Raw genomic sequence first — 25,033 nt, 5'->3', positions numbered from 1 at the left:
AAGAGTTGTATAATGTTGAATCTCAACACCTCAATCAGGGATGATAGCGTTTCAGTGGGAGATAATATTATTTCTGTATTTTCTGTTTGATTCATAAAGTACCCTTGTCACCTTCTAGAGGCTTGTGCATGTGAAAATAATCTTTGTGAAAAGAGCCGGGCTCTGTCTGGTTTTGCACTTCCAACATTTTCTGCATTGAGTTCTTAAAGATAACGTGGGCCTTGAATTACTGGAACTGATAAGAGTCTGGACTTCAAATTCAGCAGTGGCAGAGACCAAATAGGCACTGAAACTCCTCTGTGGAACTGTGTTTAGTCTCATTGACTAAAACTTACTTTGGAGTAGCACAGACTTAGAAGAAATAGCATTTGTACAAAAAAAAAAAAATACGGCTTCCTTCCTATGTGCTTTCAAAGGAGTCTGAATCCTCAGTTATAAATGGTTATGTCAGAATGCCTAATTTAAATGGTTGCCCTAACACCTGCTCATTCCTGCCTCCTTTGGACTCTCCTAACCTTCACCTTCCCTCCTTGGCATCCCCAGAAGATTAACAACTCCCTCCTCAATTACACTGCCATCACAGCTGCTTTGATCATACTCTCAGCTCACTCTGGAAATCATCTTGATTAATAAAACTCAGCACTGTCAGAAAAACAACAGTGTGCATGGATTGACAAGTTGTGGAACCCTGGCAAGCAGCTGAATGTGGGGCGGGGTAGGAGATGTCAGCCCCCGGATCCCACAGTCTCACTGCTGCCTCCCACCCGGCTGTTTGCTCACCCACCATCCCCTTGGACTTGCCATAGCTACCTGCCTGTTTGTATGCCTAAATAATGTGTCATGAGAACATGGTACTTTCCAGAGGAAACCGTTGTTTTGGTGTGGAGAAAAGTGGAGCAATTGCATCTTTTATACTTCACAGCTGCCTCCTCCTCCTGCCTTAGACGCTTAGGGAAAAATGTTTTTAAAATAGAGCTATGACCTGGTGTGGTGAAAGACTATGTAGAGTGAATTAATTATTGAGGAAATTTACCTTCCACATCTGTATTAACAGTGCAGTAGATCTGCCTTGCTTGCTGTTGTTGAGCTTGAATGTACAACTGTATTTTTCCCCTGGTCTGCCTGGTCCTTTCTTTTATTATTGGTCTTATTAAGATCAATGAACAACACTGGAAACGTGGTCTTTCAGCTATTAGATGTGTACTTCTAAATAGCAGTAATTAGCAAATGCAAAGTTTTCTTTTCTCTAGTGTGTTACAGTGTGTATTCATTTCTTTTGTTACTTTCTGATGTAAATAGCATCAATTATGGAACTCTATCACATGATTATAGAAAATTGTTTACTTTCTGTCTTAGTACACAGAGATTTCAGGGATCCTGATTTCATTTGAGCACTCATTAGATAGTTCTCTAAAAACTGAGAACGTTTCTTGTTCTCATGTTGTAACAGTTGTGGCAGAAGGGGGGATGAATTCTGGCAATGAAAGCAGAACCCAAATTCAGACATCCTGAATTTGAGTCCAGGCGGAATTTAGCCTTTCTGTCAATGTATCTCACTCATCTTTTGTATCTGTTTGCAAGTGGCTTATGGGTATGTAATCCCCTTGTAGGTCATTAACAGCATTTGGACAGAGACGCAGAGGTGCGTATTTCCTTTATTTATCCAGGAAATGGTACTTCTGTTGCCATTCTTACTCCCTGTTGTGCAGGGAGCATGGAAGAAATGTATATATACCTTAAGACTTTTTAAATTACCATTTCATTTGTAAACAAATAGTTTCCCTTTCCTCATGCAATTTATTATTCAGAGGATGCTGTCAAGTATCTATACAGAATTACTCCATTATTCCTGGAATTTGCCAGAACTTCAGGTATATTGTAAAAACTACACGTGGTATATTCCCCTCCTCTCTATAATAGTCTTTTAGAAATCCACAAATATTTCAAAGAAGGTAAGGTCAGGAAGAAAGCCTTTCACTCTGACAGGCATTTTCTGAGATTGCTTGCTACTCTTGTCTCATATCTATTTGGGGGAATATTTGAAGTGACGGCACATTTACCTTCAAGTAGATTTATCGCATTGTTCTTCTACTTGCTTTCAAAAAGTATGACTGTGTATTTTGGGTTCTCAGTTTCATCAGTGGGATGTTGAGCCTTTGTTTCCAAGGTTCTTTCTACTCCTGAGTCCTCAGTAACATTTTGGAAGCTATACTGAATAAGAAGGGCTATTGCTCTGTTATTTGTATACTCATAAGCGCTCTTTAAATATGGAGTGGCTTGCTGTCATTAAAATTAACCACATAATTTTCCCGCTGTAAATTATACCGTGACAATTGACTCCACCCTGTCCTTTTATTGAAATGAGTGTATATGAACTCCTACATTGTTGCTTGGTTCCATTTTTAATGTATTTCTTCTTGTTTGTAAACAAGAAGATGCCCCCTTTATAATTTTACAACTACAGTCTCAGATGTTATCATGCCTCAGCATTTGTACAGTATTTTTTATTAAATATCTGATAATTGTTTAGGACTATATTTATATCTGATCTTTTAAAACTGTTGCTTGTTGAATAACGTTTTCTTTAAAATGAGCCAAAATGTAAGAGTCAATCTAGTTCTCTGCATTTTTAGAGTGAATTCTAATTTAGTGAAATTAGGAGTTTTGATTTTTTTTTTTTTTAAGGCAGATTAGGGTATAACCTAGTTAGGATGCATACCAAAGGTTATCACTGACACCACCATGTCATCACCTGGAATGATTCACTCATGCACTTATTCCCAAAGAACTGGTTAATCTCTGCATGGTTTCTGTCAACCTCTGAGGTTACGAGGCTTTGGGTATCTTCAAGATGGAAAAGACAAACACCAAAAGTATGTCTTTTTTTGAGCTGTTCATTCTGAATACTACTGATGGAAACCTTAGCCTTTTTTCCTCTTCGCCCCCCCCCCCCCATCAACGCATGGTTTCCAATAAAAAATGATTGAGATAAAGGGAAAAACAAATTGTTGTCCAAATGTATTTGTATAGAAAATAAAAGAATATTTATTTTTATTCAGCTACCAACGTCCTGTGCAGAGGAGGAAGTAATTCAATGGGAAATCCTGTTGACACGATATTTCTGACACATCACCCTTTGTGTGTCTTACCTCTGTGTTTCAGAACTTGTTTCTAATTCAGAAGCTTCTCCTTCCTGACAGGTGGTATGCTCAGCGAGTTCACAGTTGGTAAACTGGAGATAACCTCCAGGAGGGGGATTTACAGAGACCATGGGACTTATTTGCCTGGAGAAATTTTGAAGATGCAATGTTTTTGTGCGGTGAGAAAGAAAAGGGTAGTGTGCTTTCTGTGAGCTGGCAAAGCATCAAGTATGTGTGATGTGAAGGAAAAAAAGGAAGGAGATTCTTGCAGCCTGAGAACAGACATCTGGCTGGCAAAAGAAAAGAAATATCATTGACAGATGAATACCATTTCAGACTGGGATAATTTTAGATCAAGAGGACAAAGTTTTGCTCTCACACATGTAGCTCCCTGTGAAAGGGATGGGAAAGGTGCATGCTGTTGAGAATAAAATTTGGTTCTAAGTGAGAATCAAACAGCATGTATATTTTTATGCTAGATACTTACACTTAAATGTTTAGATCACGTGGTTTCTATCTGCCATATGTAGGCATTGCTAACATGCTGCCAGGAACCAGGCTCTGGTTTGGTGACTTTCATTAAAGGAGTTAGTAGTTTCTATCCAGTTTCAGTGTGGTGGGATTCAAAGTGAAAAAGCCCATTTTCACAGTTTAGCATTAATTAGCACTCTTGTGGCAGCCTCAGCAGGGAGGTGAAGGATTAAATGGGCATGACCAAACTATCTCTTTTCCCATTGTGGTGATTCCTTCAAAATAGAGTTGAGATGTGATGGACTAAAATGGGGAAGCTTGCCTGGCTGCTGTCTGAGCTGTACTTGTTCCGGGTGATTGAAGGACTTCAGTCTGCAGTTCTGTCAATGTAGTGCTCTTTTCTCTCCAGCTATTTAAAAAAAACAACAACAACAACAACAACAACAACAAAACCAACACCATCACCAAAAAAACAGGGGGAGGGCAAGTTGCAGAGTCATGTTCTCACCCTCTGAATGTGGGGTGAGAGCTGTTTGGGAAAATTTAAATGAGATCTTTGCCAACCATGCACAGGAAGGATTCATGCATTAGAAAGCTAAGATGCTGCTGTTAACTTGAGGTTTTGCTGAATCATTCAACAAGGTGCAGAAGGCAGGTAAGCCTTAGCTCTTTTTTTGCTGAAGAGAGCCTCACAGGGATATTTTTGAGAATTGCATGGAGACTGGAAAATGCACAAGGAAAATTGTAATAAGTTTCAGTGAACCTGGGAGGCAGGACTCATCCTGGTGAGTCAGAGGGTGTAACTCCGGCTTCTGTCCTGAATTTCATTAATCAGCTGTACCATGCTTTGTATTTGTGCACACTGAATATTAAGTATATAATTACAGAAAACTACTTACTGTTGTAATTCTGCTGCTCACACTGAAATTTAACAGATTTTAAAAGTTTTAAATGCTTTTAAGACTAAATCACTCTAATAAGTAGTAAAAATTGATCATTAAAAAGCCATCATTAGTTAATTAATATTTCTAAATGCTCTTATTGCTAACAATTCCTATTTGTTTTTGCAAGAGATAGGCTTCCAGATTTTAGTCAAATAATTACAATACGTGAGAGTATGTCTGAGAAACAATTCTGGAAACCAGTGCTGAAAATCACCCCTCTCAGCTAATTTATTCAATGAAATGGTTGCCTTGCTTCAGTGTAATTTATGTGCACATTTAAATGATCAAGTGTGTTCATTAGGGCTTAAGACCTCTTTGTTAAAGTTCCAATCAAGAACGCACTTTCATGTACGTTGTTTTCAGTTAATCCCGTTTTTATGAATGGGTTAAAAAAAAAAAAGAGAAAGATGTCTCTTCATAGAAAATAGATTTCCTTCAATAACTAATCCTTTTTTCTCTAGCTGTCCCCTGCTTGCATCATCTTAAATGAAAATAATGAGTCTGTACTTAAAACGGCAAAGAATACAGCTATAGGAGAACAGTTTTGAAATGATCGCTTCCTGCCTAATTTTATCCAGACTGGAACAGTGGGGTTTTGTCTGCTGTGCCGCAGCTCTGGCTGTTCGTGTGCTATCTGGTGGCTTTCAGTGAAAGAGGAGCGGAGTGCTGTGAACTCCAGACCTCTGTGCAGTATCAGAACCTCTCACTGTGCCAGTGTAATCTTTTAATAGACATGCTTGCCAGAAGGACTTTCTTTCCCTTCAAAGATAGAATTAGAAAGCACAGTTGTCATTTAAATTGCCTCTGTCGTTGCAGTCGTTGTTAGTGATCTGTTGACCAGTACTGGATAATTTAAAAGCTGTTTAACAAAATCACATGCTTGTCTGTATGAAATGTATACAGCACTGAGAGATGGAGAGAAGTCTCCCCTGACATACATAGTTCGTGGGATTCTTTAGAAACTGCAGGAAGCCGAGGCTTTTTTTTTTTTTGAAGAATTATAAATGCTCTGCAGAGCCCATGTTCAGAATTTGCATCATTTTCAGATGGCGATGTGTGTTCGGCTGCCTCTGTGCACCCTCTGTGCACGCGTCCGCACCTTGCCAAGCAACAAAGAGGATGCTGAGCACAGGTTTTGTTGGGTTCTGCGTTTGTTCAACATATATTATTGAAATTCTGCTCAAGATGCATTGCTTCATCTTGTGTAGAACTTGAATCATCATGTTTTGTGATTTGGTAAAATAAAAGATTGTGAAAGAGACAACTGTAAACATTCTGTTTGAAAAGATGTGCTCTTTTCAAAAGACCTTTCTGTTAGAGCCAAATAACACAAGAAGCAGTAATTCCTTGCTCACTGAGACATTTATTTCTGCAAAGATTTGTTTTGGAATCTCAATTCTTCCAGTATCTGCATTCTTTGAAATAATTTTATATTTCCATGTTGACTACTCTCAGTGCTTTAAGTTTTAATCAAAGGTTCCTTGCTTCTGATGTTGAGAAGTACTGATGTTAGCCTGTTTACATCCCACTATTTTTCCTCTGTATGGGGTGAACATTCAAATGTAGTGGCTCCTTTTTGCTTTTATCTACCAAACTTATCGCACATTCTTATTATTGATAGCTCAAAAAGATGGAGTGCTAGTGGGCAGGATGCTGTGAATTATTAACTTTCCTTTGCACTTTGACAAATTTAGGTTATCTTTCTATAGATAAATCATTTCTTACTAAGGAACCAGTGATAAATAAGGCGTTGCAAACTTATGTAAAACATTTTTAGTCAAATGTGAATCTAATATATTTCAAAAACACAGTTCTGAATTACATTTCTTTTGTAGGACATGTATGTTTTCAAGTCATAGATTAAAGTACAAGAGGGAAGATTTTCGTTTGTGATGTTTCATTTTGGTATTTTTTCTCAGTGTATCTCTGCATATGATCAATAAAGCATTAAAGAATGCTTACTACCACTGAATATCCTCTCTACCTTTTTTTTCTTAAAATGGTGATTTTTGTTAAAAGTTTATTTTGTTTTTTTCAATAAAGAGCCTGAGCTCAACTAATTTGTGAGCAGATAAAATGTGCAGGAAACATATGTTTGCCAGGAAGTTTTCTTAAAACAGTCAATGTGACAGAAACCATGCTCTTTTTCTCATTAGGTTTTATTCTTACTTCATTAAAAAAAAAAAAAAAAAAAGCAAAACCCCTACACACATACAAATGAATCAGAGACAGCATATGCAGCAGATGTGGTATTTGGTAATAGATCTTATGTGGGTTACCGTTTAGGCTGTATGTGAAGTGCTAGCCCCTGCCCCAGAAGGGTCTGTGGTGATCAGGAAGGTCTTTACAGTGACCCTCTGCCTTTAGTGTCATCACTCAGTTTGCCTTGAAGCAGTTAGCAGGAAGATGGAATGGTGATTGCAGCTGTACAGGACAGCCAAACAAAATATGTTTTTGCAAGGTATAGTGAGGCAAGCCAAGCAGGCTCTGAATGCAGGTTGGTTAGAAAATAGTGTTGAAAGTACTCATGAGGAGTTGCACTGGAGATACACATTTACTGGCGACAACAGTAATTATTGACAGAGCTATATACTTACGTCTGAAAAGCCCTGGAATGATGCAGAACCGGGCAGCAGTATTAAGATGCTGGTCTTTCAAACTTCCATCCTGTGGCAGTGCATCTGTTTATCAGGAATTATCTCCTGAATGTAAATGAATTTCAGTCCTAAGTCATTGCACCTGTTGCCAAGAGGTATTTATTCCAATCACTTGCCTAAAGCGCAGGGAGTTATTGCTTGACATTTTATAGCTCCAAAAAAAGCTGTCGTTTCAAAATCATTTGTTCAGAGAGGAGAAAATGGAGCAAAACAGTTCATTTTACCCTAAGCACTGCTATTTGGCAGTATTCACATTTGCACAGCACAAAGCTGCAATATTGATTTTTCGCTCACAGGGCCTCCCACTAGTTCTTTCTTCGATTGTCAGGGTTGCAAGATGGATTGAATTACACTTTGCTTGTTGATATGCTTTTTTTTGTTGTTGATAGGAAAAGATTACAAATAAAGCTTTAGAATAAACATCACAGCAGTTTTGTTAGTGGACTTAAAATTTATTTATCTTATTTAGTTAAAATTCTGTGCTGTAGCGATTCTTTAGAATAGTCTCCCCACCTAACACATGCTGCATTGTTTGGTTTTATGGCTTGCTGCTTTTGCAATATTGCACGTACATTACAATCTCAGGTGTGTCTTCTGTTGCTGGTGAAGTGACCTAACCTTGGTCTAGCATTTTGAATGCTTGTCCTACTACAGAACTTTTCCTGGATGGCTGCATGGGAAAAAAAAAAATTGCAGGATGTAATACATTCACATTACTTTCTGGAATGTCCAATTATCACAGGTGATGAAGTAGGATTTGCAGGCAGCTGATCGCTGCAGAAGTATGGCAGTCTTGTCTTTGAATTCATCCTGTCTAAAGTACTGTCTGTGCTGCTGGGTCTACAGGCAGGGATTGGTGCTCATCACAACCAGCTTGGTCTGGTTGTGTTAGCCTGGTGCCATAACTATCCATATGTCAGACCTCACGATATCAGCCTGCAGCCTCTTTTCTTCTGTTTGGCAAAATTCCTCTTTGGGCAGCAGAACCAGTGGCTTCACTCTCCTTGCTGATGGAAACCTGAAGGCGGGGATGTGCAGTGGCATGCAAGGGGCTACTGTGGGAGGAAGCTGCCTGAGCCCCTGGTGGAGGCAGCCCTGCTGCATGCAAGGCTTGCAGGCAGTATTGCTGTGAGCTGGAGGGCTTGAATTTTAAGGGGATGGTGTTAAATTTGACAGGAGTATTAGGACGTAGGAACGGCAGTCAACAACAGTGTTATTTTTGGTCCTACTGTGACTGTCGTGATGGAAATTAATCAAAGAGCTGCTGCATGTGTGTGTGGTAGGGGCTTGGTTTGGGCCCCTCTCCATGCCCATTTCATGCCCTCAGTGAGCTGTGCACAGATTCTGTCTTCATTGTATTAATTTGCTGCATGGGAGGAATACGTGGGGTGTTAATGTGATGGATTCGCATTTCAACTCTTTACAGCTTTCAGCTCATGATACTTCAGCAGGCCTCTAATAATAGTGTTTGTTATTACATATGACACGTTCAGCCAAACCTACAGCCAGAAGTGCATTTTAAATGGAATGGAACTGTGCTTTCTACAGCAACATGGCCTCTTATTAGCAAATACTGAAGCGCTGGCAGGGTGGCAGTCTGCCTTTTGCATAGGATGTGGTTCCATAAAATTTAAAGAAGAGGCAGACTCAGCTGCGTGCCCTCAGTGCAGAGAGGCTGAGCCCGTGTGGCCTGGTGCTCATCCTCTGTGTCAGCTGAGCAAAAGTCAGTGGTGATACACAGGGGAGGCAGGTGGATGGGAAGATGGCTGCCAGGGAGCCATGTCCTGACACCAGCATGGCTTTTACCAGCAGCGCTTCCTCAAAGTCATAGCAGATCATCATTTTCATAAAGTAGGAGTTTGAATCCACGGATCATTAATTCAGCAGAAAAAGTGTCAGCCCCTGGTTCATACGAAAATTTACTATCAAGGGGTTATCTCAAGTTATTCTTGATCTTTTTAGATCCTGGCTTCCTTGCCTCTTCTAACACATCAGACTTTTTTTTTTTTTAAAAAAAGCTTATTTTTCTTTGCCTTCAAAACACTGTAGAGCTCCAACTTTCCATACTTACTAGCTGTTTCTCTTTGCTGTCACAACTTGTCTCCAACCGCCTGCACTGAAATATTAATGGCCTTGTGCTGCTCTCTGAGGGCAGCTTTTTTTAAAAATAAGGCAATATGTGTGAATCTGCTGAAAATTTACAAGAGATGTATCGTTTTAAAGGTACAGGTATTTATCACTTATGTTAGTCAGCTTGTCCTCCAATGCTCAGTAGTGCCCTCATTTTGTAAGAAACAGATTCTATTTGATAATAATATACCAGTAGCTAGGTACAAGGAATTATACAGTTTTTTGATGTTGTATATGTGTTTACCATAAATTAATATTGCTTCATTCGAGAGGTTACCTATTTACTGGAATTTGCTCATGTAGAAGAAATATTTTCAAAATGAGAATTCTCTGAAATACTTACGTCATTTTTGGGAGGGAGAGGGAGATTCTATGCAGTACGTATCTGCAGTTTGTTGTTCTAGTCATTTATGTATTTTTTCAAAGTCTTTTTGCTCCTGCCTGTGGTTTAATTTCTGTAAAAGGCACAGTGAGGAGAGGTGGAGTTCAGCGAGGTATCTGAACGTATATTCGATCTAGTGGTGCAGACATATCCATGTTGGAGACATAAAGTAGCTGAGCAAGAGAAAGTGAGCTCTTTCTGGAGACGGAGATAAAAATTAACTTGAAATCATGGCTTTGTTTCTTTGTGTTTTTTTTTTTTTAAATCACTTGTGTTTCTTTAACTCCAGCCTGCTCTACTGCTTTCCACTTTCCAACATGACCTGTCTATGCCCAGAGCAGGCAGAAAGAAGCAGGGAGAAGAGAGGTGAGAACAGGAATGCACAAAATAACCATGCAGACATGCTGCCTTGTTAAGGGTTAGTAGTAGTGAAGAGGAATTTCCTCTCTTCCCAGATTAAGGATACAGCAGAAATGATGTCAGGATGTGACAGTTTCATGAAAGATGCTTCACTTAACTTGGTAGTGGGTCAAACTGTTTAAAGGTGCAGTTCCTTTAGTGTGTTGTTGAGAGTTATTGCCTATGCAACAGAAAAAATATATCTATATCCTTTATGTCCTTTAAGCTGGATCTCGTTTTTTTTTTCTTTTTCAGGTTTCAGCCGAGCAGCGCTACCATTTGGTTTGGTTAGGAGAGAGCTCTCCTGTGAAGGCTACTCCATTGACCTCCGCTGTCCAGGAAGTGATGTTATTATGATAGAAAGTGCTAACTATGGACGGACAGATGACAAGATTTGTGATGCTGACCCTTTCCAGATGGAGAACACTGAATGCTTCCTTCCAGATGCCTACAAAATTATGACACAAAGGTAAAAATATATATGTCATATTGGGAATCAAAGGGGAAATATGTCTTAACTAAAGTAGTAGTGTATAAAATGCTGTATTGCACTTGTAAGTTTGATATTGAGATAGTTTATTTCTATACAGTAATATTAGAAGAAATTAAAATCTACCAGTTAGAATTAGGGAGGCTTTTTAAATTGTGTGCCAAAGGAAAAAGCAAGGAGATAACTGCAAGGAAAATGAAACAATTCACTTATTTGGATGTTCCTTATATTCTTGTCTTTTAAGTTGTCAGAGCGCACTTTGGTACCCAAATGGCTGTAGTTTCTGCAGATGGTGGAGCCACTATCCCTATGGCTGTAGCTTCTACAGATGGTGGAGCCACTATCTCTAGACGTGTTCAAGAAATGTTTAGATGTTGTATTGAGGGACATGGTTTAGTGGGAACTATTGGTAATAGGTGGATTGTTGGACTTCAGTGATCCTAGAGGTCTTTTCCAACCTTGGTGATTCTATGATTCCTTAACAAACGTACATATTTCTTCTGAAAGCAGTTAATAATGTCCTTCCCATGTGCAAAATTCATAAAACAGAAAATGCCAGGATGATTAAATGCCAGGATGATTGTATGTCATTGTACGTCTATATATATGCATACTAGTGCATGCTATATTAGCTACATTAGATATTAGCAACAGAGACTGTCATGTAAGATGGAGGATGAGCCAATACAAAATTTGCATTAGAACCAAGATGCAAAGAAATGTTTGCACTGTAGGCTGCATATGAGCTTAAGTCCACTCATACTGGCAGTTGTGGAAGTATCAGCACAAATCATTCACTGGCATTTTTACTCGCTAAACTAAAGGATGTCCTAAGACTACATAAAAAAAAATTCTTGTAAGTTGAGGGAAAGCAGTGAACAAAAACATTCAGGATTAGTGGGCAGTTTTTCTCTCAGTGTATTTTTCTTCAGGTGGGGAATCAAAAAAAAAAAACAAAAAAAAAACGGGGGGGGGGGGGGGGGCAATGGGAATAACCTGGAAACTCTCCAGTGCATGTACACAGATTTATCAAATCAAACATGCAAGTCATCTTGCATGATGCTGTGTTTTGTTTGAGCGTAGAAGTCTGTAACACATCTTAAAAATAACCTTCCTTTGTGAGTTCCCTATTCAGTCTATTTTACAACAGTGGCAATTTTTTATTGTTTTCATGTGAACATGTGGACATTCTCTACTTCAGTAGTCGGATATTTAGGCTTAATATCAAGTTTCAGTTTCATATGGAAGAGGAAAATCAAGGATATCAAGCCTTGTATTCTTGTTCTGTATTCAATCTGTGACTTGTTCTGTTATCAGCGAGGGAAAAGCTCCATTGTTTAGGTAATAGAAAGGTGATATAACTTCTTTAAATCATGTTTGAATTATCATTTTGTGGTTCTAGTTTGTTGTTGTTAATTAGATCAAGCCAGATTTCCATTGAGACTGCAGCAGCAGTGTCATCATCTTCTAATCTGTCAACTCCCTTTGAAACCACCTTCAATTGCTTTTGTAAATGTAGTGCCTCTCTGTAGACTTCCTTGTTGTGTAAAATGCATGTTGTGTTTTGATCAAAGTCCTCCTTATGTTCACTGCAAATACACAGATTAAGGTAGTCAGAAACAAAAATAGAGGAACAATCTTGCTTAAAGTGACATGAAACTGTTACTGGAAAGCTGAAATTTCAGTTTTTCCCTTTCAATTCATCAGCTCTAAGTTTACGGTAGCAGAGAATATTTTTGAACTTCCTCACTCTTCCAGTCTTACCCCTTTTTCAACAGACCAAAATGAATATGCAGTAGTATGTGATCATATGTATGACATTGATTCAGCCTGTCTGTGCTCAGGAAGAATTTATCATTTTCATTCTATTTCGTTGTCTGAACAAATGACAAAGATCATTTGATGTGCTGCTTTCTATTTTTGTGTGGCATTTATAGTAATTTGGAAGTTTGGTTTCATGGTATTCTTTCTTGGATCCTGTCATTAAGTAGAAAAGCTGTTTCTTCTGCCTTGTTTAATATTTTTAGAAAATTGGTAAATTTATGCTATCTTGAAAGCATAGAAGAATGTTGAAAATCTCTCATGGAAATACTAAAATTCCCGCATCTCATCTATTTATAACTGCATTGGTGTTAGTAATATTTTTGTTTTCTAAGGCAAACTATTGTTTGGTACTCAGTGCATGTCCTTGATCTGATATCTAAAAGTATCTTATCAGCTGTGTTTTGATGACAGCAATTGCCTAGGAAATTTCTCACCTGAAGGACTGTCAGACTCATTGGTTTTCTTTTTTCATCGACTAGAAAAAAATAGTTCATCCATTAGAACATATGAACACAAAGAAAACTTTTCTTCCATACCTTTCAAAATAAGCTGCAATGGTTTCTACCCTTTTACTTAATGTCTTAGAGTGTTTACTTTTAAGGCTTAATGAGATGTTTTTATCACTTCAGACAGCTGTGTCTTTACCACTACTTTTCACCACTCAAGTCCATTTTAGACCTGTAGTTTAAAAGTAGTTGTGGCAATTATTAAATACTCATTCATTTGCAACATTACTCCACAGCTTTCTTAGAGCAACTGCGTTTACTCTAGTTACAGTGTGAAAACACTAGCTTAATGAGATCAATACTGTGAAATCTAAAGGTTGAAAAATAACACGAGCTTTCCAGTTTAACACAGACATGTATTCACACTTGCTGCTTCCTTTTGAGAGATTTTGAAATTCTAGCAAACTTTGTGTTGCATCAACTCCTCTTTATCAGAAAAACTTCAGCTTTTCTCCCTCTTTTCTTTCTTTTCTACAGTTCTTAGAAGATTTTTAACTTAGTGTTTTCCTAGGAAGCCCAGCTAGAACACTAATGACTTCACTGCTCTGCTTTACCTTTGTAAAGTAGTTATTAAATTTTTAGTTCCTGATTGAAATTACATCCCAATTATTCTAGAATAAAGTCTTCCTTGTGTATTTAGATTTTAAACTTCAGAGTGGCACGGCTAAAACTGAAGCTTGGAAGAAAGGGACAAGACCTTTTGAAAATCCTTCTCCGGTCCCATGCTTCTCTGATAATTAACCCTAGCGTTTGTATGTAGTTAAGTTGGAGATCCTACCAGGATTTAAGGCTTAGCGTAGAAATAAGCTTATTTCTAGAATATTTGGTCAGTCAAACTCCTTGGTGCTCTGCTCTCTTTTACCAGGGACAAATTTTTCCTGCTTCCTTTCCATTTTAAAAAGGAATTACAGGAACAGGGAAACTCAAGATGCAAAGCAGCCCAAGGAAATTGTTGCTGTTGCTTGCTCATAAGGTGTGTTTCTGCAGCTGCAGCTAGAAATTGTCACAAGACTTTGAAGTCGATAAGGCTGACTAATACTGTTCTTTATAGACGCAGCAGAGATTTGAAAATTAACAGGATAAAATTTACTTACAACCACTTCCATTGTTAGTAGATTGCAGGTGGATTGCTGGAGTTATTTCCAAACTGCCTGGGCGTTGGGGATGTTCTGCCACCAACCTCCACTTCAAAGCCCTGCTCCGCAAGCTCCAGCTGCAGCTGGGCACGGTTTGCTGTTAGGACAGGCACTGAGAATTTCATAGGTACCACACACAGTTTGGATTTCTGTTTTATTAGTTTAAAATAACAACATATTTAAAAGTACCTGTAAGTACGTATTCAATACATTTCAAATGCTCAGGGACATTGTGTATGCAATTTTATAATTTAATACTAAGCTGCAAAGAAGTTTTTTGGCATGGTGGGACCTTTCTCTTATGAACTAAAAGTAGGGTTTTTTTTTTTTTTTTTTAAACAAGAATCATTTTTCCTAATCCTAAACTTTTTGGTTAGGAAAAGTTCCTGTTTATTTTAAAGATTATTTTTATGGTTCTGGTACTGTGAATTTTATTTTTTTTTTTTATTTTTTTTTTTTTTGCCTATGTGTTTAAATAAATACTCAGCTAGTCTGGCAGATGAGTTAACACTGAGTCTATGAAATAAATATATGTTGAGCCCAATGTTGACTTCAGGAAAAAAGCATTGTTTCTCTCCAGTAAAGCTAAAATACCTTGAAGTTTTAAAGAGGCATTTCTGATCTGTATTCTAACACTGAGACAATAGTTGTGATCGTTGAAAAGAAGAAAAATTCCTAATTCTTTAAACTACAAATTCTGCATACATCATTAACAATGTAGTTTCGCAGTTGGTATGTTCAGATTATTTTTGTTCTGCAACAGAAAGTTATATCAGTCTTGCCCTGTGAAATGTTCTTGAAATTTTCATCTAAAATTTATATGTATTATACTTCCATATTCAATCACTATCATTTTCCTTCTTTACTATGCACAAAAAAGCAACCTTCGTTGTAATACATAAACATTAAGAGAAAAATTTAAATTAGATGTAATAGATGAACTTAGGGAACTTTCTTTGAAATACCATTTTAAAGCTTTGCTGCAGAAGGTAAACAGATTAAAAGAGGCATAAATCGTTTCCAGCAGTCAGCATGTTGTCTGATGCACTCATCCTGTCTTGTCTCTAGCCTATGCAACACATGTACTCTCCATTACCATGTCCATCAATGACAGCAGTGAGGAGTTCATGCTTGCGTTCTTGTTATCGTGAACTTTTCTCACATGGTAATGCTCGTAACCTGTTACATCCATCATCTGTCTGCAGGACGGCTGCACTCAATTGAAGGTCTTCAAAATGGAAGAGGAGTGCCTTCTGCCCACTAGGTGATCTAGAGAAAGATTAAGCAAGGGCCCAATCCATTCCTTTTCCTAAGGCATTGTTTTCTCTTTAATCCCTCCAATGTGAGGAGTAGGAGAACAGAGATGTTTGTTCTTTTCCATCCCTTCACGTGCCCAACAAATACTTAAAGATCCTTTAAACAAGTGAGAGTGAGGCATTTTTGTAAGAAAGCAAAAGCAGTTATCTTTTGAAGAAGGCACATCTTTTGAGCATTTTGTCTTTTTCCTCCTTGTCAGGTCCACAGTAGAAACACTGTCATACTGTATTGGTTTTCTTTCAAGTGAAAACAAGTTTGATCTCTTCCCTAACATGAGCGAATACACTAGGCTGCAGGATGGGAGGGACAGTAGTACCTTTGCTGTAACCGATTAATCTCCCTCATCAGAGTGAAGCAGCCTGGCCAACACGAACCCCAGACAGTGTGTCTTCTCTAGCAGAAAGCAGAACAAGCTATGAGATCACTGCAGAACAGAATTTGAGCTTTTGCAACACTTCCACGAAGAAGCATTTTAGTGCCTCAGAATTAGCCTCCTCAGGTTGATTTTGCGTTTAAACAGTATCATGCCACCCCCTTGCATTTCGTAATGTGACTTAAGACAGTTTTCCTGGGCAGGATCTGATCCCCTCTGCCCTTCAAAACTGCCTTTGAGCCCTTGAAAAATGCCTGTGATTGTGGTAATGGTGCAGGTTTTCTTGAGGGTCTGCCAGGCTCAGACAAGGCTCTGCTGACCCCTGCTGCCATTTGTGCTTTTTCCCTTGCTTTTCCTTCTGTGGATGAAGATTGCCTCCCTTTGCTACAGATATTATGTTGTGAAAAGTGTCTCAGAGCAAGGGGAATACCTTGACTTTTGCTGCTTTCTGGTCACTAAGAGCTTGCATTTCTGTTCTTTCCATGTCAGAGAAACACCAGTATTGATCACAAGATAGCATAGGGTGATGTGTGGAGAGAAATTCTCAGAATTCATGTGCTGCAGAACAGCTGTGGTATTTGTGCACATCTCCTCTGTGTGGTTCTCCTTTTGCTGTGGCATGCCAGTAGTATCTGCTTCAGCTTGCTGACAGCAGCTTCCCTAAACATTTACCATACAAGGTTATCAAAATTTGATATCTGTTTTAAGTGTCCTTGAAAAATGAAGGTTTCTGTTCATCTGAAACAGATGTAGGTCCTTAGTGAAGGTGTCACCCCCCCCCCCCCCCCCCCCAATCAGTATTTTGCTGCAACAGAAACTTAAAATGCTCTTTATTTTTAAACTGCACATTTCACAGTACCAGGCTTTGGCCTGATCGATTTTTGTTTTGTTTTGTTTTGTTTTCCCTGTGTGTTAGTCTCAAAAGTTAGTTATGACTCACACAGAGAAAAAGCAGTAATACACGTAGCATATTTTCATGAAGTAGGCATAATCACAGAGTCTAGAATATTCATGATGCATACCATAGTCCTTGGCTTTACTGCAGAAAAAAAACTGGAACAACCATGACTGAGAATAACCTTATCTAGCATTGTTCATTTTCACGGTCATTAATACTTAATATGAAAGTAGTAGATCTCGTTTACTCATTAAAAACAGTGTTTGATTATTTTTTTTTTTTAATAATGGAGTTATTTCACCATGGTATTACATAGTAGATTAAATACAAACCCTCAAATTCTGAGGTTCTGAGCAGTCAGGTAAGGTGAAATAGCTGTCAGTGGTACTTGCTAGTCTTTTTGTGGTGTGTTCTGTTATTATATTCTGCAGAGGAAATTATATTACGCATGTGCAAGCACACACACACACGTTGCTGTAATCACAGCATTGGACGAGCTACAAAGAAACAATAAAAGAATCATTGATTCCAACTAATGACATTTAAAATTTAGATTTAGTTCAAAATAAGATTGGATTCATTATTTTGCCAGGGTGTAGATTCATATTTTATTTAGTGTTTCTGTATATATTTAAGTTGTTTTTATTTCTTCTTACTGGCAAAATCTTCTTACTGACAATATCTTCTTACTGGCAAAAAAAATATCAAGCTCTTCTTAAGTCAGTGTACATCTTATCTAGCAAGATGGTATATACATATTCATCACTTACCTTGCTGTTTATGTGTTAAAATAAACATAAATAACCATACATGTGTATGCATACATTTCTAAGCATTTTATATTGTTTGTTGTATATTGGAGTACTGTATAAAATAGATTCTTCAGACATTTTCTTGGGTTTTTTTTTTCAGATTTCTGAAATGAGCTGTACTAGCTGTACATACTGTTTAACCTACAATTAATCATATATTATATGCTTTCACTATGTAATTACCTCTCTTAATAATTTACTAATGTTTGTGAGAATTTGACACAGCATTGCTTAACCTTCAACACCTTATAGTTGAATATTATATTCTCTTGGACAGAGTTGTATGACTTTTTATGTATTTTTGAATTTTTTTTCTAGCCCTTAGAAGTTCCAGTTCTAGTTGCATTTATAACTTCAGTATTAAAAAATTCTAATTTACTTATATATTATTACTGTGTCAAATTCAGTTCATATGGAATAATACTGTAATAATTGAAGCCTATTAATTCCTCCCACCCCAATATATCCTCTGTAACACTGAGCCAAACCAGGCACGTTATCTGATAAGTTGATTTAGGACTTTCTACATGTGTTCATATAACCATTTATCTCAACCCTTGCCGAGGAGACCTTTATTAAGCTGTGATGACTGCTGAATATGAAATGTAACCAAGATTATTTTTTTATTCAAATATAATTTAAATATTCATCAAAGAGGAGTTATGCTTGAAACTGACAGAGACTATTAACATCAAAAAATATAATTAACTGCACTGGGTATCATGAAGCAGAGTTAGCCAAATAGCCGAGAGGTCTAATTGCTCTAGAGTCTGAGAAGCAATAGTTTTATTTTATACTGTTGCTGTGGAATTAATAGTGATGTGGTTTCCTATGCGAGGCAATTAAAAGCTGCCTGTTAAGGTTCATTGCACTATAGGAAATCCGTTGAATATCACTTAGTAAACAGAACTGACATGGAAAAGGTACATGAAGATGGGCAGAGCAGAGTATAGATCGGAAATTAGGATAGATTATTATGAATTAAATATACGTAAGTAAATTTAAATAGAGTACTTGCTAGTATTATAAAGCCAGCTTTAGGAAAGAAAGTGAAAAGTTCATTGGTAACAGAAAAGAAATAGAATTTTAAAATTATTACAGTAAAGCTTTTTTATTCAGAAGAGAACAGTAGCAATGGTTTAAAAATTAAAATGCGTCCACAGAGTAGTATAAAAATGAGCGGATCTCATATTCTGGAAACTTCTTTCTGCCACAGAATAATCTCCTACTTGTAATAAAAAGAACCTTCTGACCTTTGTGGCTCAATTAAGCTTTTTAGTTGAATTCAACAAGAAAGGAAACTTCTCTATTGAATCCCATAGATCATGCATGTACCCGGGCTATACAGCCTAAAAAGGAGTGGTCGTATTCATGACATTTTGACATTAATGAGGTTGCTGAAACGGAAAAGTTTAAGGATCAAAGATACAAGCAATAACAGTATTTTAAAGCATTTCTTTTTTTTTTAATCTCTCCAGTAAAGAAATTGCAATCTAATTGCTTAATAAATAGGCCATGATTACTGAAAGACACAGATAATTCACCTCTTTCCATTTTATTTTCTTTGTATTGCAGAACAATAATTACCAAAAATTCTATGGCCACATATGAAAGAGGTCTTTAATCTTTTTCTTTTTTAGAATAACTATGACTACAATGGGTTTACATGTATATTTTCAATTTATTGTGATGGACAATTTTTATGTTTTTTAAGAAGCAATCTTAAGAACTATTGACATACTGGTAAAATAAAATCAAACAAAGAATTCAACTAGAATTACTTCTGTGTATATAAAGATGGGCTGTCTGTTTCATACATTATTTAGCACGCTTACCCTGTTTATATCAGTGACATAAGAGTGCGTGCTACTTTCTCAGAAGAGCGTCGTCTTTGCCGCTTCACAGCACAGTGGCTTGTACTCCCAGGCTTGCACATGGTGTTAGCAGATATTTAAAGCACTTCAGCCTAACATTTTATAGGTCATGATGAACTGAGCCTATAAAACAAGTTACTGCAATGAAGTTAATGCAGTTTTAAGAGTGTTACATAGATTGAATACTCAGTATTTGATTTATTTTTAGCCTACTATGGGCACATCAATGGGGAAGAAAGGCTGTTAACACACGGAATTCTTCCAAACCTCTTTTATAGTATACTGTCAGTATAGAATCTTTACAAGTTTAATACTGAAAACTGCATTTTTTCAGTTTCTCACTAAAATGCTGTAGCTACAGGAGCCTTTGAATTTTTATTTACTTCTAGCATGCACACAGCACCCCCTGCTCACCTCAGGTTCTGTAACATTTATGAAAGAAATTAGGTAGCAGAATAATTTCATGGAGCAAGCTGCTATGACCAAAGTCATACAGTTCTAACACCTTACAGGAAAAAGTCTTACTACTTCTTAACGACACAGAGCTGTATAATGTCTCATATGCAAGATATGTATTCTGTTGTTGTATGTGCAAGAGTGTCTGTCCTCCTTTCTTAGTAGTAATCTATGCAGCTGTGATCTTTAACCTTACTGTTCATTGCTTCTCAGGTGTCATGCTCCTTGTGACATATATTTATGAGGAAGGAGCAATTTTAAAATGAGTTTAATACATGTATTTTTCCAGCACTCCAAAATTGTTGTTCAACATTGCTCAGATTTTCTGCTTCGTTTTCTATGACCATTTGATTCATGAATTTAGGCTGAGTTATTTAAGTGCAACAATAACCAGTTCGGAACCTATAACCTTTCCGTGTTAGCTGGATTTCTTAAGAGCACTGAACTCAGCTTAGCTATTACGCTTATGAAGCTGTAGGTGTTTTCTCATCTAGGACGCAGTAGCACTGATACTGCCTTCGGTGTATTATTCTAGTGCCAGCATCACTGATGGGTGTGAAAAACATCATTTACTTTGTATGTATAGCTTTCTTAGATAATTTTGCTGCCTTTGTGGCTGAGTTATAGCAAAAGAACACCTCTTGGAGCCGCATTTAAAACAGGAGCACTTTGGGTAATGTGCTGTAGACAGAACACTTATGAGTTAGTGCTCAGTTATCATGAATGCCATCAGCAATGCCTTGTTGCTTTCTTATCAGCCACTTCCTGCTGTCAGCCCAGTGCTTATTTCAATAGAAAGGGATTTGCATCAAATGTAATACAGTACTATGTATGGCTAACATGAGGTTTTTAATTGTTCAGGCACATGAGACTCCTTCAGTGGTAGACAGTTTGATAAAAGGATTAGATTATGAAAATTTTTGATGCAATTAAAGATTATCTGTGCGTTGACAGTGTCAAGCCAGTGAATTTTCTGATGGGTTTCTTACAGAGGTGAATGTGCTTGACTTACGTAGAAAAAAAGCTACACAATCCACAGGATTTTTGGAGATGTACAAGTGAGCAAACAAAAGCAATCCCCTAAATGTTATTGGGTTTAAAAGAGGAAGTTTCAGGAATCGGAAAACACACACCTCAAAAGAGTAACTTAATCCCTTACCTTCAAGTTACTTAGAAGAGAGTGGAATTGTGCTTCCCAGGCTGGAGCAGAAGGATACACTTCTGCAGGGGAAGTCCTGTACCTGGAAGCCTTGCAAGCTTTCCAGATGATAATTGGATCCAGCCATCACTGCGGGTAATGAATAACAGTGCTTTTGTGGCAGGCATTCCTCTCAGAAGAAAAGAAAGTACTTGTAGTGAGGACTCTCGGACACATTTTAATAGAAACTGACACCACTGTTACAGAATTGATTAAAGACCTACCAAGGGATGGTATTTCTGGAAAAAAAATCAGCAGATGAAATAAGAAAAGTTGTAATTTTGTAAATAGTTATCAGCTTATGTAACTTTAAAGCCATGAGATCCACATAAAGAGTGATGAGCAAAAGGATCGTACCATCTTGCTAGCAGATCACACTTTTATAAATCTCGTAAAATAACCAAGTTGTCTTTTGGCCTCTTGCTCAGCATTTTGCTCCCCATTCTGTTGAGCCAAGCAAACAAATCACTCCTCAGCCCTGCAGAGTTAGTAGAGATGCAGCGGTGGCGCATGGCCTGTGCTGATGAAAATTATAACCCAAAAAGTGGATATTCCCCCAGGCAAGTTTACAAAAAACAGTTTATTCTTTTTCACCCTGTAAAACTCATCTTACATGCAAGATCTCTTGTGTTATTACAAACTCTAATCCTCTGAGTGGGTAATTAACGGACCAGAAAAGCCATTTGTGGAAAGAAAGAGCCATCAGAGTGAAAAATATTTCTCCACTGAATGATCTTTAAGGAGTAAATAATTACAAGAGTGAGAGGTTTGGGATGACCAATCTAAATCTGAACACAATTAGGATGAACACAGTTTGAAAATCGAAGCAGTTGTCGTGTGCAACAATTCTCATATCAGAGGACTAATTAAATATTTAAAAGCCCCAAACTCCTCACTATTCACAGAAAAATAACCTGCCACAAAAGGGTCTGTAACTTTGCAGATAATTAGGAAGTGTTATGGGGGAAAAAATCAGATTGGCTCCAAGGTTCTGCAAGGTCGCATCTTATTATGGTGTATCTTTTATATGGTCTGATAACAAGTTTCTTGCTAATTTAATCTGAGTAGGGCATCCCATAGTGATTTCCCATTTCCCTTGTTAGAAATGTGATCGCTTTTCTATATTCAAACTGCAATAGGTGAATATTTTTATAAACAATTGCTCCTAATTGATACAGGTTGTAATATTTTTTCATTACTTGAGGGGGGCATGTGTGTTAAAGGTCAGTTAGGGCCCAGCCCTACACACACACCCCATTTGAAACTGTGTTCCTCCTGCCCATTGCAAATGGAAACCAAAGGACCTCTTGTTGCCTCGGTGGTCAATCCTGTAATTAGTAAGTCTTTCTTACCTGGAAGCTAAGCTACAGTTATGGTGGGTATACCTTTCTGCAACCAGGTGAGCTGTGCTGAATTCATGAGACACACAGTGAGTTAAACCTGCTTTGTGCCGAGCTGTCCTGAAGGTCCAGTGCAAGTGTGAACAGTATAGAGGTAACAAGACTTCCACATTTGAGAAGAATTTCGATAACAAATCACCTCCGTCATTTAAAATTCCTTATTTTAGTAATTAAAGAGGATGATACTTTGAAACATATTTAAAATCCGTACAATTTGATGTGAAGGTTAAAGCTACACACTTTCAATAGTGTAATTTTTGAAGTTGCTATTCATTTAATAACGATTCAGAAGCTGTCTTAAGTGATGTAACTTTTAACTACATTATGAAAATGCTGAATGCCAAGCCATGGATAACAAAGATCTACCATGCTGCAAGAACAGGTTTTAAAGGGCTTTTACTATTATCCTATGATCTCTGCCTGGGAGTCCGTTCTCTTCTGAGTCTGTTGCAGTGTTTCATCTGGGTGTTAGGCACTGTGCTTGAGGATTTGCGCTTGGATTTGCTGTGGCTCTGCTCTAGTACTGTGCCTCAGAAGTAAACACTGCTCCATGGAGCTCCTCTGTTGGTACTCACTCATCTGTACTCTGTTGGTACTTTCTCATCTGTAACCTGCTCGACCCACAAGGCGTGATACTATGCTCGTGTTCACTCTGTGTGAATAATCTGTGTAAATTGCTTAGATGTTATGATGCTGCACTACCAAAGTTTTCATTAGTAAATAAGCATTGCTTTAGGCTATTTATTTTGACTAAATTGTGAAACATTTAATTGGGTCTTTTGAACTGATTACTTTTCAGCAGTGCAGATCTGCTTAGCTTAGTTTGTGTACTAAGACATACGCAGTTTTTAATCCCTGCTGCATTTTGCTTGCAAAATGTACATGCATGAATAATAAGACAGGATTATGAATATAACTTTACTTACATTTCTTCTTCCTTAGGCAGAAATATTTTCTCTAAAATGGTGTCTCTGCTGTTACAAGGTTTTGGTTTTGGTTGCATTCTGGGCAGAAGTCAGTGTCACTGGCAGATTGTTCCATTTATTTTGGACACCTAATTGTGGATTTTGTTGTCTGATTTTCCTTTCCCTGCTTTTCAGTCTGCTCCTCAGAAGCTCTGGTGGCTCTAAGTAGGCCTTTCACGTATGTAGTAGAAAGTAGCAGGGGTAGAAAGATGGGATTATAAAAGCACTTCAGAAATTATCAAGAGCTGGCAGTTATGTATTCCTCTGGAATCTACATTTCCTTTCTATTTTTTTCCTATTTTATCTGATGCTGCAGTTTCAAGTTAATAACAACTCCATAATAATAGCATTTACACAAATAAAGAAAGTACTGAAACAAGAAAAACTACCACTGATGTAATAGCTATGATGGGATTAAGTGAAAAGATAGGTCTTTTTTAACAGTGACTGGTTTGAACTTAGTGAACATAAATACTAAAAAGCAAATGGGTCATAACTAAATGCATTAAAACTGTAAGAAGAGGTTGAAAGCAAGAAACAAACACTCCGTTAAATTACTTTGCCATACAACTCTGATACATGTTCATTGATAGTGAATCGGATTGGGTAGCCCTAAGAAAAGGCCTGTGGGAGTTGTGTATTTTCTGCTGCATTTTACTGTCTACTTCAAGTTTTCATCCTTAACATGTACCCTTAGACTCCCACAAGATTACATTGTAAAAAGAAAGCAAGATTTCATGTTATTGTATATTTATTGGGCAAATGAAAACAAAACTATGGTGCACCTTCCTGTACAGTAATAACTGTACATTATTTAGCTTCTTAATATTATGCTTACTCAGTAATTACAGAGATTCAACAAATTATCAATATTTTATTTAAAAAGAAAATAAAAACAATTTTGTTAGGCTTTTTTTTCTCCCAGCTACATTTCATCTGAACTCACCAGCGTTATTGCTGTAGTGATCATGTTTCCAAGTGCATAGGAAATCTCTTGTGAATTTTTCAAACTGATACCTTACTGCTTTCATGGTCATGGGAAGATTTCCAATATTGAAGCACAGTTCTTGTGGCCAAATTCTGCCTTTGTACGTGCTCCTGCATCCCCCATTTTATTCTTAGGTTATGAAAAGTACCGCCACAGCATGCTAAATCTGTTTTTACTTCAAGCTAAGTAAAAGTAGTACTGTTTTTCTTTAGCATGCTCATTCCCCAGTAATAGGTTTAGGAATTCTAACTTGAAAATAATTTTTAGCAAATCTTACACATGCATAAGCAAACTACCACTGTCCTATCCTGTTTTTTTTTTTAAAGCGAGCTGCAAGTTTATATCCATCACATCCATCTTGGTTCCCTGCAGAGGTGTGTGTTCACTCTTCCCATCTGTGTAGGGTTGCACTGGTGCTGATGTAGTTGCACTGGAGCTTTGAGTGCTGGTTGGCCAGGGCTGCTGCAAGTCAGGGCTTTATAACATGGCGGGGCTTTTTAGCAGCTCCTTTTTTTCAGGCTTTGGTTAGGTCCAGTTGCTGAGTGATAGGTTTCATTTCTGATATGTAGTAATGTATTTCTTGTGAGGTGAATTTGAAACTCAGAATTTAAATGCATTCTTTTAAGTAGTTTCATTTACTGTTGCATGTATGTGTCTAAGCCATATATGTCTA

The 25,033-nt window shown here is 37.5% G+C and overlaps 1 protein-coding gene across 22 annotated transcripts in view; it reads left to right on the top strand.

The window, feature by feature from the left end:
* ADGRL2 (adhesion G protein-coupled receptor L2) overlaps nucleotides 1-25,033 on the top strand; it is a 383,711-nt gene that overhangs the window by 302,269 nt on the left and 56,409 nt on the right. For all 22 annotated transcript variants that reach the window (XR_002441011.1, XM_021404127.1, XM_021404137.1 and 19 more), the window contains one exon: nucleotides 10,379-10,592. Coding sequence is in view for 21 of the 22 variants with exons in the window: in XM_021404127.1 (XP_021259802.1) it covers nucleotides 10,379-10,592 (214 nt within the window). In the remaining variant the exon portion in view is untranslated. The remainder of the gene's footprint in view (nucleotides 1-10,378; nucleotides 10,593-25,033) is intronic.

This window comes from Numida meleagris, chromosome 7 (assembly GCF_002078875.1).
Source record: "Numida meleagris isolate 19003 breed g44 Domestic line chromosome 7, NumMel1.0, whole genome shotgun sequence".
NCBI classification, from domain to species: domain Eukaryota; kingdom Metazoa; phylum Chordata; class Aves; order Galliformes; family Numididae; genus Numida; species Numida meleagris.
Note: the sequence above shows the minus strand (reverse complement) of the source record. Positions and strands in the feature narration are given on the sequence as shown.